Source organism: Borostomias antarcticus (genome assembly GCF_949987555.1).
Source record: "Borostomias antarcticus genome assembly, chromosome: 2".
In the NCBI taxonomy this organism is placed as follows: Eukaryota; Metazoa; Chordata; class Actinopteri; order Stomiiformes; family Stomiidae; genus Borostomias; species Borostomias antarcticus.
In genome coordinates, this window is record NC_140235.1 from 32953332 (window position 1) to 32968331 (window position 15000).

A 15000-nucleotide genomic window follows, 5' to 3' on the forward strand; every position below is an offset into this window, starting at 1 on the left:
ATAGACACTTAACCAACAAGCAACATTTCAGTGAGATATAGGACAAGTGACGTTTTTAGATAAATTAATCTTCTTCCAAACATTAAGCAAAGTTTCACTTGTTCCATTGGCAGATTTCACTGATTAGGCCTACAACCAAAAACACCTTAATGTTTAAGATTCCTTGAAAGAAGATTAATTGGGTGATTGTATCCCATTACTAGGACTTGACAAATGATGTGTAGGCCTACTTGGTAAGATGTGGAGTGATTGGAGGGGCCACACAGCATTCATTCTGACCAAAACATTTTAACCATCTTCCCGGACATATTTCTTAAAGTTCAAGTTTGTTTCCATTTCTTACCAGACACTTGAATACATCTGTAGGCTACAACTCTATTTCTTCCCAGACACTTATCTTGAAAGACTGCTGAGATGTTAGCCCTCTCAGCTGTGTGGCTCGTTTTTTCCTCTCGTCTCCCTATGACACTGTTCTCCATGTTTAGTAATGAATAGCTCTTGACATTATATATTCCTTTAGAACGGCAACTTTGTTCTTGCATATCAGGCAGGTAGCATTTCAATTGAACACCACAAAAAAAACTGCAATGTTCCTTTTTCTTGAAACTGTCAGTGTTATTAACGTTAGTTAACCATGAAAACAGCCTCTCGATGGCGAGCTGCATTCCGTTCATAGTTCATAGTCGCGTGCGGATTGATTGATTGGACCTGTGACTGCATGCATCGTTCACCTCGCGTGCTGCGCACAATAGCAGCATTTTGCCCCACCTTAGAGCAATTTTAATTTTGCACTGTAGGCCTGCCTACTGCCTGCCAGCGCTGTGTACAATAAATTATTTTGCAGGCCACATTACATGATATTTCTGACATCATGTCCCGGGCTGGATGGAGGGGTGGGGCGGGCCGGAAATGGTACATCGTTTTCCACCTCCTGTTTACCCATCATCCTTTGCTCCTAGGTCGTCCGCGCGGCTTCAAGCTACGTCTCCCTCTCCTGCGCTCCCTCAGCAGCAGCAAAACCTCCATAAACGACCCCGAGGTCGGCCGCATCCCCACCGCCGCCCCCCTCCACGAGCCGCCCGACCGCCCCGTCCACGAGGCTCTGGCCCTGGGGGACCTCCTCCCGCTGCCCCCCCCCCCTCCGGAGCCCACCTCCGGCACCTCCAGCCGGTCGGCTCTGCCGCTCTGGCGCCCCGAGGACCAGCGCACCCTGCTGGGCCCCCTCACCCAGTCCTCGCTGCGGGCGGCCGCCGCCGCCGCCCCCCACAGGCTCAGCCTCACCACGGACGCCTCGGTGTCCAACTGCAGCCTGACACACAGCATGAGGCGCGTGTCGTCGGTCGACGACATCGAGGGCATGAGGCCGGACTGGGAGAGGAAGTACCGGACCATGAGGCAGACCAGCAGCAGCACTGGTGTGTGTGTGTGTGTGTGTGTGTGTGTGTGTGTGTGTGTGTGTGTGTGTGTGTGTGTGTGAGTGAGTGTGTATGTGTGCACTCGTGAAATTAACCTAAAATATCTAAAATATAACATTTAATATCAACATTTAAAAAATACTTTTAAAATCCTCCCGTAACGTGAGCCCTCCCATCACTCAACTCCTCCGGCGTCGCTGCCATCGTCTGGTTCACAGGTGCGGTGAACAAGTCCAGCATTCTGAACTCCATGTCGGACTCGGACCTCATGCGTTACCGGACCATCAGCAAGATCCCCCAGATCACCCTCAACTTCGTGGACTTCAAACCGGACCCCCTCATCGCCGTGCCCCCCGGCGAGATCGACATCATCGCCCCCTGCAAGCTCATCGACCGGACGCACCACGTCACCGAGAAAGTCACGCAGGTAAGGGGTTAAAAACACGTGTGAGAGGTGTGTCTGTCTCTCTCTCTGTCTGTCTGTTTTGCCTGAACGTGCGCGCGTTTGTGTGCATGTGCATGTGTGTGTGTACGTGCAGGACACCTACAGTACTGTTGGTTGACGTCAATCTGTGTGTCTTTGCTGAAGGCTGCTACCGTGCATCAGCCTGAATGCTGCAGACTCGCTCTGGATAGGGTGAGTTCACCCCCATACTAACGTATGTACAGTACCAGCGCTTTGGACACCCGGCTACTACGCTGTATCCACGTCGCACTAGCGCTTCTCTGGAGCCTTAGCGCGCGGCCAACTGGCTTTGCCCCTCCCCCCTGAGTATGGGTTGTGTTTGGTGTTTGGCTGGACCCAAACATAACTGGATTAGCTTTAATCTACTCCCCCTCAGCTAGCTGTTCATGCGCCGCAGACAAGCGTGCCTCCTCCTGGCGACATGTCTAAATGTCCTTGGCCAAGACACTGAACCCCAAATTGCTCGCAGTGAGCAGGTTAGCACCTTGCATGGCAGCTGCCGCCATTGGTGTGTGAATATGTGTGTGAACGTGTGAATGAGAGGCCTTCATTGTAAAGCGCTTTGGATGAAAGCGCTATATATGGGCAGTCCATTTACCATCTCACTCACCCCTCTCTCTCCATCTTGATCTTTTTGTATGCTGCCCTCTCTCTCTCTCTCTCTCTCTCTCTCTCATTATCTCTCTGTCAGGTACCTTGGGCAAGGCTAGGTGGGAGGCAAGGCTCCAGCCCCAGTGAGCGGGCCTAGCATGGGCCGCTGCTGTGTGTGTGTGTTCTCTCACATGGTGTGGGTTCTGCTGCGCTACCACACAGTAGCATGGAGAACCACCAGCTCTGCTACAGTAGGACAATAGTGATGAAGGGAGTTTTGTATTATAAAACGGTACACAGAAGAGCACCTCAGTACTGTGCTATGTGAGCAAGTCGCTGTTTGTGTTGTGTAATTGTGTGTGAAGGGGGTGGTGTGTGTGTGTGTGTGTGTGTGTGTGTGTGTGTATGTGTGTGTGTGAGGCCAGAGGTCAGGATGTCGCAGCAGAGCTGTGTCATCCCCCCCTCCGGTGTGGTCAGTGAGGGGTCAGGTGGTGTTGGTGGTGGTGGTGGTGGGGGGGGCGTGACAGACGGTACGACCATGACCCCCCCCCCCCTCCGCTCCACCCGGGGGCGTGGCCATATGAGCCGCGGGGACGTGGCCGTATGAGTCGTCCAGATGGAGGAAGCGGCACCAGCTGTGCGTTCTAGCGCAGGCAGAAACACTCACACACACACAGATGCGCTCACACACACCTACTCTTGTGTACGCACACTCTTATGCATACACACATATGCACGCCCACACACACGCACACACACACACACACACACAAACTAAACAAACACACACAACACAATATTTAATCTACAATGTCATTATGAAAGTTAATCCAGAATATTAGTGATCTTAGAGTTGGGTTCCATGTGTCAGCCAGTCCCACAACAGCTGCAGTACCAGCTGCGACCTGCCGAGGGCAGCACCTCCCAGAGTTGCCTTGCTGGGGCCGATCTCCCAGGAGCACTGAGATGTGGAGAGGAAACACAGTTAAATAATTAAACTGTTCCATAAAACATGTGATACCCGTAACTAGAACACATGGAGTTGTCCTGGTTAGGACGCAGAACGGACTCTTGGCTCAGCAGCAAGCTTTTATACAGGCTTATCTTTTAATATTTGTTCTGGTATGTGTTCAGGACTAAAGGCCAGAGCCTTGTTTAGGCCTGATGAGTGGTAACAGGTTCTTATTAAAAAGAGAGGGAGGAGGGAGGGAGGGGGGGGGGGTTGAGGGGGAGGAGGGGGGAGGAGGGGGGATGAGGGGTGGGGGGGGGTTGAAGGGGAGGGGGGGATGAGGGGGTGATGGGGATGATGGGGAGGAGGGGGGATGAGGGGGATGATGGGGAGGAGGGGAGGGAGAAGGGGGAGGGGGGGAGATGGGGGATGATGGGGAGGAGGGGGGATGAGGGAGGGAGGAGGGGGAGGAGGGGAGGGGGGAGATGGGGGATGATGGGGAGGAGGGGGGATGAGGGGGAGGGGGGAGGAGGGGGGATGATGGGGAGGGGGGGGGGGGGGGGAGAAGGGGGAGGCGGGGGGTTGATGGGGAGGAGGGGGGATGAGGGGGAGGGGGGGAGGAGGGAGGGGGGGAGGAGGAGGGATGATGGGGAGGAGGGAGGGATGATGGGGAGAAGGGGGGAGTAGGGGGGATGAGGAGTTATCTCAGAGCCTGAGCAGGCAGTAGCCAGTGCAGAACGAGGCCAGGCACTAACACATACTCAAAAACACACACACGTCTCTCTCTCTCTGTCTCTGTCTCTCTCTCTCTGTCTCTCTCTCTCTCTAGTGACACTCCAACACAGTCTCACTGCACACACTCATAGTCCTGAATACACAGAGTGACAGGCGCAGACACACATACATACAGTACACACACGCACACACACACACACTCTCTCTCTCTCTCTCTCTCTCTCTCTCTCTCTCTCTTACCCACTCGGGCACACTCAAATCCACCCTCTTACTTACAGTATACACACTCACATGTGCGCCCCCCCCCTTCCAACCCCCACACACACACAAACACATTTCCTACCCACACCCTCATGCTCCCAAACACACACACACACACACTGCATCTCGTCCCAAGCAGCACTCCTCAGCCCAACAGCAGAGTTGGACCCAATGAAGGAATGGACAACACACCCCTCCGCCGGCAGCAAAATGGTAGGACCAACCCCACCAGAGGGGGAGGAGCACTTACCTCTTTGTTTTACTACTATTTGTCTTTGTCATAAGGTTTGGCTCTCTGCTTAGTGTGAGGTAAACTGGTCTGTCAGGTAATATCCAGGGTGTTTCGCTTGAGGGGAACCTCCTAGACCTGAGGAGAACCTCCTAGACCTGAGGGGAACCTCCTAGACCTGAGGGGAACCTCCTAGACTTGAGGAGAACCTCCTAGACCTGAGGGGAACCTCCTAGACCTGAGGAGAACCTCCTAGACCTGAGGGGAACCTTCTAGACCTGAGGGGAACCTCCTAGACCTGAGGGGAACCTCCTAGACCGTACCCATACATAACTTAGTTGCTCACTAGATGAACTAATGAGACGGTCTGCTGTTTGGGCTGAGGGGGGTTCCGTATGAGACGTCAGCCGGACCGGGCCCGTTCTGAGTCCGTTCTGAGTCCGTTCTGAGTCCGGACTGAGTCCGGTCTCAGTCCGGTCCTCTCTCTCAGAGGACCAATGGACTCTGTCATCTCTCCCATTATAACTCTGAGACTGAGCCAATTAGCTAGAAGGCTAAACTTGATTCTGTCTGGAGTAGAATGGCGAGCTGGATGTCCCTGTAGCTTTCAAGTCAGACTACTCCAGAAATAGGGCTAGGGCCTTTATCAGAACTGACAGGGGTATTTGGTTGCTTAAGGGAGGATTTAAGGATTTTGAGAGTTTGTGTTCTGTGGGTTGCTGTCTCTCTGATTAAAAGCAGTGTTGACAAGAATCGAACAAATGGAAAAATATTGAATCAACTCCATTTTCTCATGACATCACGGCAGTACGGTCCTTCAGCAAAACTGTCATTGGAAGTTTGTTATTTTTCATGCGCATGGTCGTCCGGTTTATGTTAACGTTAGTTTGACTCAACTAATATGTGTTAACTGATAATATTTGATTCAAACAATTATCAATTTATTGATTCATGATTCTCTCAAGCTATGTAAATCTGAAGTGAGCTTTCAACATCTGATCATGGATGTTTGTGTGGAGACCTGTTCCAATATTCACTGCAGCGTTAGACTGGAAGGAAACCAAAATACTTCCTTTCAAATTTATGTCTGACTGTTGCTGATTTGCATAAGAAATGAGTATGCATGAGCTCTCTGAGTAGTGCATGACGTACAGTAAATGATTTAAAGGCAGGTATTTTTAGAACGCTCTTAGAACGCTTTTGCTCAGGGTTTGCAGGAAGCTAAATTTTCATATGAGGGCAAGTTGTTTTTTTGTGTGTTTTTTTAATGAAATGAAATGCTCATGTGCATGGGTTCACATGCGTGGACCCGCCAGTGATGAGCTGGAGAAGGGAGTACTCAGATGGGGAACTTGAGCCATTCATTGTCTTATCAGGCAAATGATCTATTTGCAAGCTCTGCTCCATGGCTCTCTGGTTTTTACTGACTGAGACTCTTTTGCATGTGTGTCTGGAATACGACCGAGGCAGGAACTGGACCCGCTCCAATGGCATCACGTGCATCACCACACACACACACACACACACACACACACACACACACAGAACCTACTGTATAGAACATTTTCATAGAAGTCTCCCTCGATAAGAACAAGCTCACTCTTCAAACCACCGATCGGACAATCCCTTATATATATATACCTTATATATATATCCCTTAGATATATCCCTTATATATCCCTTATATATATCCCTTATATAAATCCCTTATATATATACCTTATATATATATACCTTATATATATATATATCCCTTATATAAATCCCTAATATATATTCCTTATATATCCCTTATATATATCCCTAATATATATATCCCTTATATATATATATATATATATATATATATATATATATATATATAGATGTGAGGTCTTGCGGCTTTGGAATTATTTATTTAAATAGATTACGATGTAATATTTCAGATATGCAGAATCAGATGTTTCTTAAATATAAAGAAAGCTGGTCTGTTGATATATGGTACAAACCTAAACTAAGAACTTTTTGTCTTATTAAAAATAATTACAGTCCAGAACCTTATGTTACACAAAACTTATCAAAAGACCAAAGATCTTTCTGTGCACAGCTACATTCTGGAACATTGCCTCTGGCCATAGAAACTGGTCGATTTGTCGGTACTTCTGAAGCTGAAAGATTATGTTTATTATGTGATTTGAAGGAAATCGAAAATGAAATCCACTTTCTTTTCTATTGCCCATTGTATGCTAAAATACGAGATGTATTTTTTCATAAAATGTAATCTATTTGTGATGATTTTTTCTGGCTAGATGATTATAAAAGACTTGATATATGCTTTAGGAAAGGTACTTTCCGCTTGGTGGAGTTCATTTGTAAAGCATGGGGAAAAAGGCAGACTACTTTGTATGTATGAACTGAGCTTGAGAAAATGGATTGTTCTTTATTTTGCTACGTTTTTATTCTATGGATTTATTGTACATGTAATTAACTGTATTAATGTGTCTTGTAAGCCCATGTGGGCTGGGCACCTTTTGGTGCATGCCAGGAAATAAACCAATATCATATCATATCATATATATATATATCCCTTATATATTATCCCTAATATATATCCCCATATCCCTAATATATATATCCCTTATATATATATCCCTTATATGTATCCCTTATATAAATCCCTTATATATATATATCCCTTATATATATATATATCCCTTATATAAATCCCTTATATATCCCTTATATATATCCCTTATATATATCCCTAATATATATATCCCGTATATATATCCCTTATAAATGTATTGTACATGTAATTTACTGTATTAATGTGTCTTGTAAGCCCATATGGGCTGGGCACCTTTTGGTGCATGACAGGAAATAAACCAATATCATATAATATATATATATATATATATATATATATATATATATCCCTTATATATATCCCTTACATATTATCCCTAATATATATCCCTAATATATATATCCCTTATATATATATATATCCCTTATATGTATCCCTTATATAAATCCCTTATATATATCCCTTATATATATATCCCTTATATAAATCCCTTATATATATCCCTTATATATATATCCCTTATATATATCCCGTATATATGTATCCCTTATATAAATCCCTTATATATATCCCTTATATATATATCCCTTATATATCCCTTATATATATCCCTTATATAAATCCCTTATATATATCCCTTATATATATATCCCTCATATAAATCCCTTATATATATCCCTTATGTATATCCCTAATATATATATCCCGTATATATATCCCTTATATATCCCTGATAATCCCTCCAGGTCTGTTAATTTTTCGGCGGGAGAATGTAGAGGTGTGTGTGTGGTGACTTTGTCTGATGGCCATTCTTAATGCCTCATAAACAATGATTGTCTTGGTGGTGGAGCAGGCTGATGGGGTGTTGAGTCAACAGGCTTGGTGGTGGAGCAGGCTGATGGGGTGTTGAGTCAACAGGCTTGGTGGTGGAGCAGGCTGATGGGGTGTTGAGTCAACAGGCTTGGTGGTGGAGCAGGCTGATGGGGTGTTGAGTCAACAGGCTTGGTGGTGGAGCAGGCTGATGGGGTGTTGAGTCAACAGGCTTGGTGGTGGAGCAGGCTGATGGGGTGTTGAGTCAACAGCTAACGTTGCTTCAGTGCTGCTCATTGGGAGACCCCAGATGGCTGTGATTGACTGTAGTTGCTGTCCTGGACAGCTGTTTGTGTGATGAGATGGGCTGGTGTGTGTGTGTGTGTGTGTGTGAGAGTTTATTTGGAGAACATTTCAGCAACAAGGCAATTCAAAGTGCTTACATGAGACATTAAAAGCATCAAGACAAAGTGCAAGAAACACATAAAAGGACATTTAAAACAAAATGCAAAAAAAAAGTTTTTACTTTGATATTCTGATCTTCTTCAGCCTCTCACCTTATCCAGTTATTCCCGCAATCTCACGCTCTGACGGTCTCACGCTTTGACGGTCTCACGCTCTGACTGTCTCACGCTCTGACGGTCTCACGCTCCGACGGTCTCACGCTCTGACTGTCTCACGCTCTGACGGTCTCACGCTCTGACGGTCTCACGCTCTGACTGTCTCACGCTCTGACGGTCTCACGCTCCGACGGTCTCACGCTCTGACTGTCTCACGCTCTGACGGTCTCACGCTCTGACGGTCTCACGCTCTGACGGTCTCACGCTCTGACAGTCTCACGCTCGCACCATCTGATGCAATTCATCTTTCCTGGAGTAAGATAGGGACATGTCAACACATTCTAGATGGATCCACAGTCCCCAGGCAGAGACGCCGCTAAAAAAAAGTTTTTACTTTGATATTCTGATCTTCTTCAGCCTCTCACCTTATCTAGTTATTCCCGCAATCTCACGCTCTGACGGTCTCACGCTCTGACGGTCTCACGCTCTGACTGTCTCACGCTCTGACGGTCTCACGCTCCGACGGTCTCACGCTCTGACGGTCTCACGCTCTGACGGTCTCACGCTCGCACCATCTGATGCAATTCATCTTTCCTGGAGTAAGATAGGGACATGTCAACACATTCTAGATGGATCCACAGTCCCCAGGCAGAGACTGTTGACTGAAGGATTACCTGACAATCTTTAAAGCACATAATACACAGATATGAATTTGAAACTGATGAGAAGGCATATTCATGTTGAGCCCGTCTTAGTGGGCTGACAGGTTTCAGAATTAACTGCAGGGTTTCAAAATTCACTTCCAGGTTAATGTTTTTTTCCAGGCTATAGACTACAGCCCCGAGGTGCAGTATAGGGCCTCTCTCTCTCTCCCCTGTCTTCTTTAAGCCATATGGCCCAGACCCACGTCAGTTCACACCAGCCGCTGTCCCTCCATGTGTGAGGGCTGCTGGGTGGGCAGGCTGTTGGGTGCTGGGTGGGCAGGCTGTTGGGTGCTGGGTGATCAGGCTGTTGGGTGCTGGGTGATCAGGCTGTTGGGTGCTGGGTGGTCAGGCTGCTGGGTGGTCAGGCTGTTGGGTGCTGGGTGTTGGGTGCTGGGTGTTGGGTGCTGGGTGGTCAGGCTGTTGGGTGCTGGGTGCTGGGTGTTGGGTGCTGGGTGGTCAGGCTGTTGGGTGCTGGGTGTTGGGTGCTGGGTGGGCAGGCTGCTGTGTGCTGGGTGTTGGGTGCTGGGTGTTGGGTGCTGGGTGGTCAGGCTGTTGGGTGCTGGGTGGGCAGGCTGTTGGGTGCTGGGTGCTGGGTGTTGGGTGCTGGGTGGTCAGGCTGTTGGGTGCTGGGTGTTGGGTGCTGGGTGGGCAGGCTGCTGTGTGCTGGGTGTTGGGTGCTGGGTGTTGGGTGCTGGGTGGTCAGGCTGTTGGGTGCTGGGTGGGCAGGCTGCTGTGTGCTGGGTGGTCAGGCTGTTGGGTGCTGGGTGGGCAGGCTGCTGGGTGCTGGGTGGTCAGGCCGTTGGGTGCTGGGTGGTCTGGCTGTTGGGTGCTGGGTGTTGGGTGCTGGGTGGGCAGGCTGCTGGGTGCTGGGTGGTCAGGCCGTTGGGTGCTGGGTGGTCAGGCTGTTGGGTGCTGGGTGTTGGGTGCTGGGTGTTGGGTGGTCAGGCTACTGGGTGGTCTGTTGGGTGCTGGGTGTTGGGTGCTGGGTGTTGGGTGCTGGGTGGTCAGGCTGCTGGGTGCTGGGTGGGCAGGCTGCTGGGTGCTGGGTGGTCAGGCTACTGGGTGGTCTGTTGGGTGCTGGGTGGTCAGGCTGTTGGGTGCTGGGTGGTCTGTTAGGTGCTGGGTGGTCAGGCTGCTGGGTGCTGGGTGGTCAGGCTACTGGGTGGTCTGTTGGGTGCTGGGTGGTCAGGCTGTTGGGTGCTGGGTGGTCTGTTAGGTGCTGGGTGGTCAGGCTGCTGGGTGCTGGGTGGTCAGGCTGTTGGGTGCTGGGTGGTCAGGCTACTGGGTGGTCTGTTGGGTGCTGGGTGGTCAGGCTGTTGGGTGCTGGGTGGTCTGTTAGGTGCTGGGTGGTCAGGCTGCTGGGTGCTGGGTGGTCAGGCTGTTGGGTGCTGGGTGGTCAGGCTGTTGAGTGCTGGGTGGTCTGTTGGGTGCTGGGTGGTCAGGCTGCTGGGTGCTGGGTGGTCAGGCTGTTGGGTGCTGGGTGGTCAGGCTGTTGGGTGCTGGGTGGTCAGGCTGCTGGGTGGTCAGGCTGCTGGGTGGTCAGGCTACTGGGTGCTGGGTGTTGGGTGGTCAGGCTGTTGGGTCCAGGACCCGGCTCATTAGGGCTGGTCTCCAGCAGCGCGGGCTAAGAGGCTGTCTCTGGCTGAATCACGCCCGGGCGGGGGAGCCTCTCGCCTGGGAGATAGCGTTCCCTCGCCCCTGGCCAAGACCCCCGTGTTGTCCGAGAGGCGGGAAGCGGTGAGGAGGAGGAGGAGGAGGGGAGGGCGAGCGCTGACATCACGCGCAGCAGGGCGGCGTGGGAGGAGGAGGAGGAGGAGGAGGAGGAACAGGCGAGGCGAGGGTGAGAGATAGAGAGAGAGGGGGGGGGGGAGCAAGAGGTGAGAGAGGCCGAGGGAGAGACCAGGGGAGAGGCCGGGGGAGAGATCGGAAGAATATTAAGAAGAAGAAGAATGAATATGTTATAGATATGGGTTTGTGTTAGGATTCATCAAGGGCGAATGGAAAATAGCACCACAAACCTATTAGCCGCGTTCCTGTACCGCAACAGGAGCGCTCTGTTCCTGCCGCTCCTCTGCTATGGCTACGGTTTATGGAGCTCTGTAGCCTGGCTGTCCGATCGTGAACAAAATAAATACCACATACGAGCAAATATAACCTGCTCCGCTATAATGAAACTGGTAAAACTAAGATGCCTGCATAAATAAATAATTTTTCGAAACTATATATTTGACAGAATCGTGATTTGATGGCATGTACTTAACAATGCTAATGCAGGGACACGCAATACAGTGGGGAGAGCGGTGAACGCACATTAAACATCCATATGAATGTGTAAACTTCGTGGACGCGGCCGGGTCAACAAATCACGTGGTTAAGAAGCACAACTGCGCATGCCTATGACACAAAAAAACACAACTGCGCATGTCAAAAGGGGTCGGTGGACCCTTCAAAAAGCTTCACTCTCAAGAACGAGGCGTCAACGTAGTCACCGCATCCAGTTCTATTAATACATCCATGACACACACACAATAGGTTAAGGCTACCTCTGTGAATAACACATCAATAGGTCCTGTGCTGTATAGTCTAGCGTTTCTCTAGATTTCCCTGGTTCAGCCCAACTTCTGTGCGATTTGGACCGGGTCCTCCAGGGACCCCCTCAGAGCCCCAGAGGCGTGGCTGCTGTCTGTTGCCGGAGCCTAACGCCGGCCCACCAGGGAGGGGACGGCCCGGCTGCCATTTAAACCAGCCATTATCCACGACCCCAGCAGAGACCCTCGGCTGAATGGAAATATCACTGTAAATACCACTGCTGCTCTGGGCTCGGCAAGGGCTACAGCAAACCGTAACAAACACTCACCTGTGCACTACACACACAAACACACACACACATATTTGCATTGATCCGCACGCACACACACACACACACGCACACCGCAAATGCTAGCCCAGTTAATTCTCTTTTAAAGTGCCCATAAATAACAACTACAAACAATTAAATAACAACAAACAATCTGATCCAGTTGTGCAGTAGTTTAGAACGCATTGTTGCTCTGTGGGGCGTCCCTTTAAGACAGGGATATGGGATCATGGACACAACGCAGTAAATTAGTCCTGTACAGTGAACAGTGTGTGTGTGTGTGTGTACTCCTAGGGGGCTCATGGAAGTACTGTTTTGGCGCTGTTGGAGTGTGTGTGTGTGTAAGTGAGTGTGTGTGGTGTGAGTTTGTGTGTGTGTGTGTGTGTGGTGTGTGTGTGTGTGTGGTGTGTGAGTGTGTGTGTGTGTGTGGTGTGTGTGTGTGTGGTGTGTGTGTTTGGTGTGTGTGTGGTGTGTGTGAGTGTGTGTGTGGTGTGTGTGTGTGTGTGTGTGTGTGTGTGTGTGTGTGTGTGTGTGTGTGTGTGTGTGTGTGTGTGTGGCGTGGCAAGGCCAGAGGACTGTAGACAGACTGGGCCGTGTGTCGGGTGTTGAAGGTGACGGCAGAGGGCTCGGACCTGTCCATGACAGCTACTGAAGGATGTCTGAACCCTCAACAGGGGCAGGAGGTGTGTGTGTGTGTGTGTGTGTGCGTGCGTGCTTGCGTGCGTGTGTGTGTGTGTGTGCGCGTGCGTGTGTGTGCCTGTGTTAGTGCCGGTGTGTGTGTGTGTGTGTGTGTGTGTTTGTGCCGGTGTGTGTGTGTGTGTGTGTTTCCTGACTGTCTGTGGTCTTGCCTGGCGGCTGGTGTGTGGACCATCTGCGCGTGCAGCACTGAGGTGCTGATGCATTCAAGGTTTCTGGTTCAGCACCATTTAACAAATGTCTTTCACACAGTGGGTAAACCACACACACACGCACACACACACCACACACACACGCACCGGAACAAACACAGGCACACACAGGCACACACGCACCGGCACAGACACAGGCACACACACACTCACACACACACACACAGGCACACACACACACCGGCACACACACATACACACACACAGGCACACACACACAAGCACGCGCACACACACACACACACACACACACACACACACACACATACACACACCATGCCATTCTTCTCTTCTCCAATGTTGTCTCAGTGTCACCCAACCAACCATGAACCCCCCCCCCATGCAAAGGTTGAGGGCTAGGCCTCCTCTGAGGACGCATGGAGGAGAGAGAGAGAGAACGCTAGGGCTAGGTCTCCTCCTCTGAGGACACATGGAGGAGAGAGCATACTAGGGCTAGGTCTCCTCCTCTGAGGACGCATGGAGGAGAGAGAGAGAATACTAGGGCTAGGTCTCCTCCTCTGAGGACACATGGAGGAGAGAGAATACTAGGGCTAGGTCTCCTCCTCTGAGGACGCATGGAGGAGAGAGAATACTAGGGCTAGGTCTCCTCCTCTGAGGACGCATGGAGGAGAGAGAGAGAATACTAGGGCTAGGTCTCCTCCTCTGAGGACACATGGAGGAGAGAGAATACTAGGGCTAGGTCTCCTCCTCTGAGGACGCATGGAGGAGAGAGAGAGAGAATACTAGGGCTAGGTCTCCTCCATTGAAGACGCATGGAGGAGAGAGAGAACACTAGGGCTAGGTCTCCTCCTCTGAGGACACATGGAGGAGAGAGCATACTAGGGCTAGGTCTCCTCCTCTGAGGACGCATGGAGGAGAGAGAGAGAGAATACTAGGGCTAGGTCTCCTCCTCTGAGGACGCATGGAGGAGAGAGAGAGAGAATACTAGGGCTAGGTCTCCTCCTCTGAGGACGCATGGAGGAGAGAGAGAATACTAGCTCCTCTGAGGAAGCATGGAGGAGAGAGAGAGCACTAGGCAGCTCCACTGACTGATTAGAGAGACCGGAACGTGCCATTGGGGAGGAGACAGGCAGGGGGTTTGATGCTGCATCGTAGGTCAGCCCCATACCCGTTGGCAACGGACTATACCACCTTCACGGTTCAATGGAAAACACGGGGGAGCTGTGATGACCCAATGGCGTCACCGTCACGAAAATCACGACGCACTCCCGTCGGCGAGACACATCCTGCCAAGTGGGAGTTGGGACGCCGTCCAGGGAACCGTAGCGACAGATCACCTTCTGAGGACTTCCGCTCCATTTCACTGGACGAGCCGAGAGGACTAAGGGGACAGTTCACGGTCAAGCCTTTCCTCCGGCGTGATCATAAGACAGGGACGTTGCTGTCGTCCATCACAAAGACGCCGCACAGCTTGCCAAGAGGATTCTGGGATTATAAAGGGCACTTTGTCAGAAGCCCTTCGATTACAGACATTTTCCCCTGCTGTGATTTCAATGTATCATAAAATCAACTGGGGGAAATACACAGTAAATATACACAGTAAATATAATAATAAATATACACAGTAAATATAATAATAAATATACACAGTAAATATAAACAGTAAATATACACAGTAAATATAATAATAAATATACACAGTAAATATACACAGTAAATATAATAATAAATATACACAGTAAATATACAGGGAATATTTGTTAGGGTACAGATATAATGAAATACTGTAGGTGCTCACCACACTGAATCCAGCCCCTCTATCCAAGATTCAAGATTTGAGATTCCTTTTATTCATCACATGTATTGTACGGTGTTCAGTCACAGTGAAATGATGACTGTAATACTCCACTAACATCCCACTTTCTACAACAAAACACCGGCCTCACTTTTAGACGCCGTGCAAAATGACGAATGGATGAAGTGTGTTG

At 49.8% G+C, this 15000-nt stretch overlaps 1 protein-coding gene across 1 annotated transcript in view; it reads left to right on the top strand.

Annotated features, from left to right (window-relative positions):
• The window catches only part of kcnh2b (potassium voltage-gated channel, subfamily H (eag-related), member 2b), a gene marked incomplete at both ends in the record, with an annotated part of 244600 nt that overhangs the window by 138878 nt on the left and 90722 nt on the right, over nucleotides 1-15000 (top strand). Inside the window, 2 exons of the mRNA XM_084454557.1 lie at nucleotides 960-1415; nucleotides 1634-1842. Coding sequence (XP_084310683.1) covers nucleotides 960-1415; nucleotides 1634-1842 — 665 coding nt within the window. The remainder of the gene's footprint in view (nucleotides 1-959; nucleotides 1416-1633; nucleotides 1843-15000) is intronic.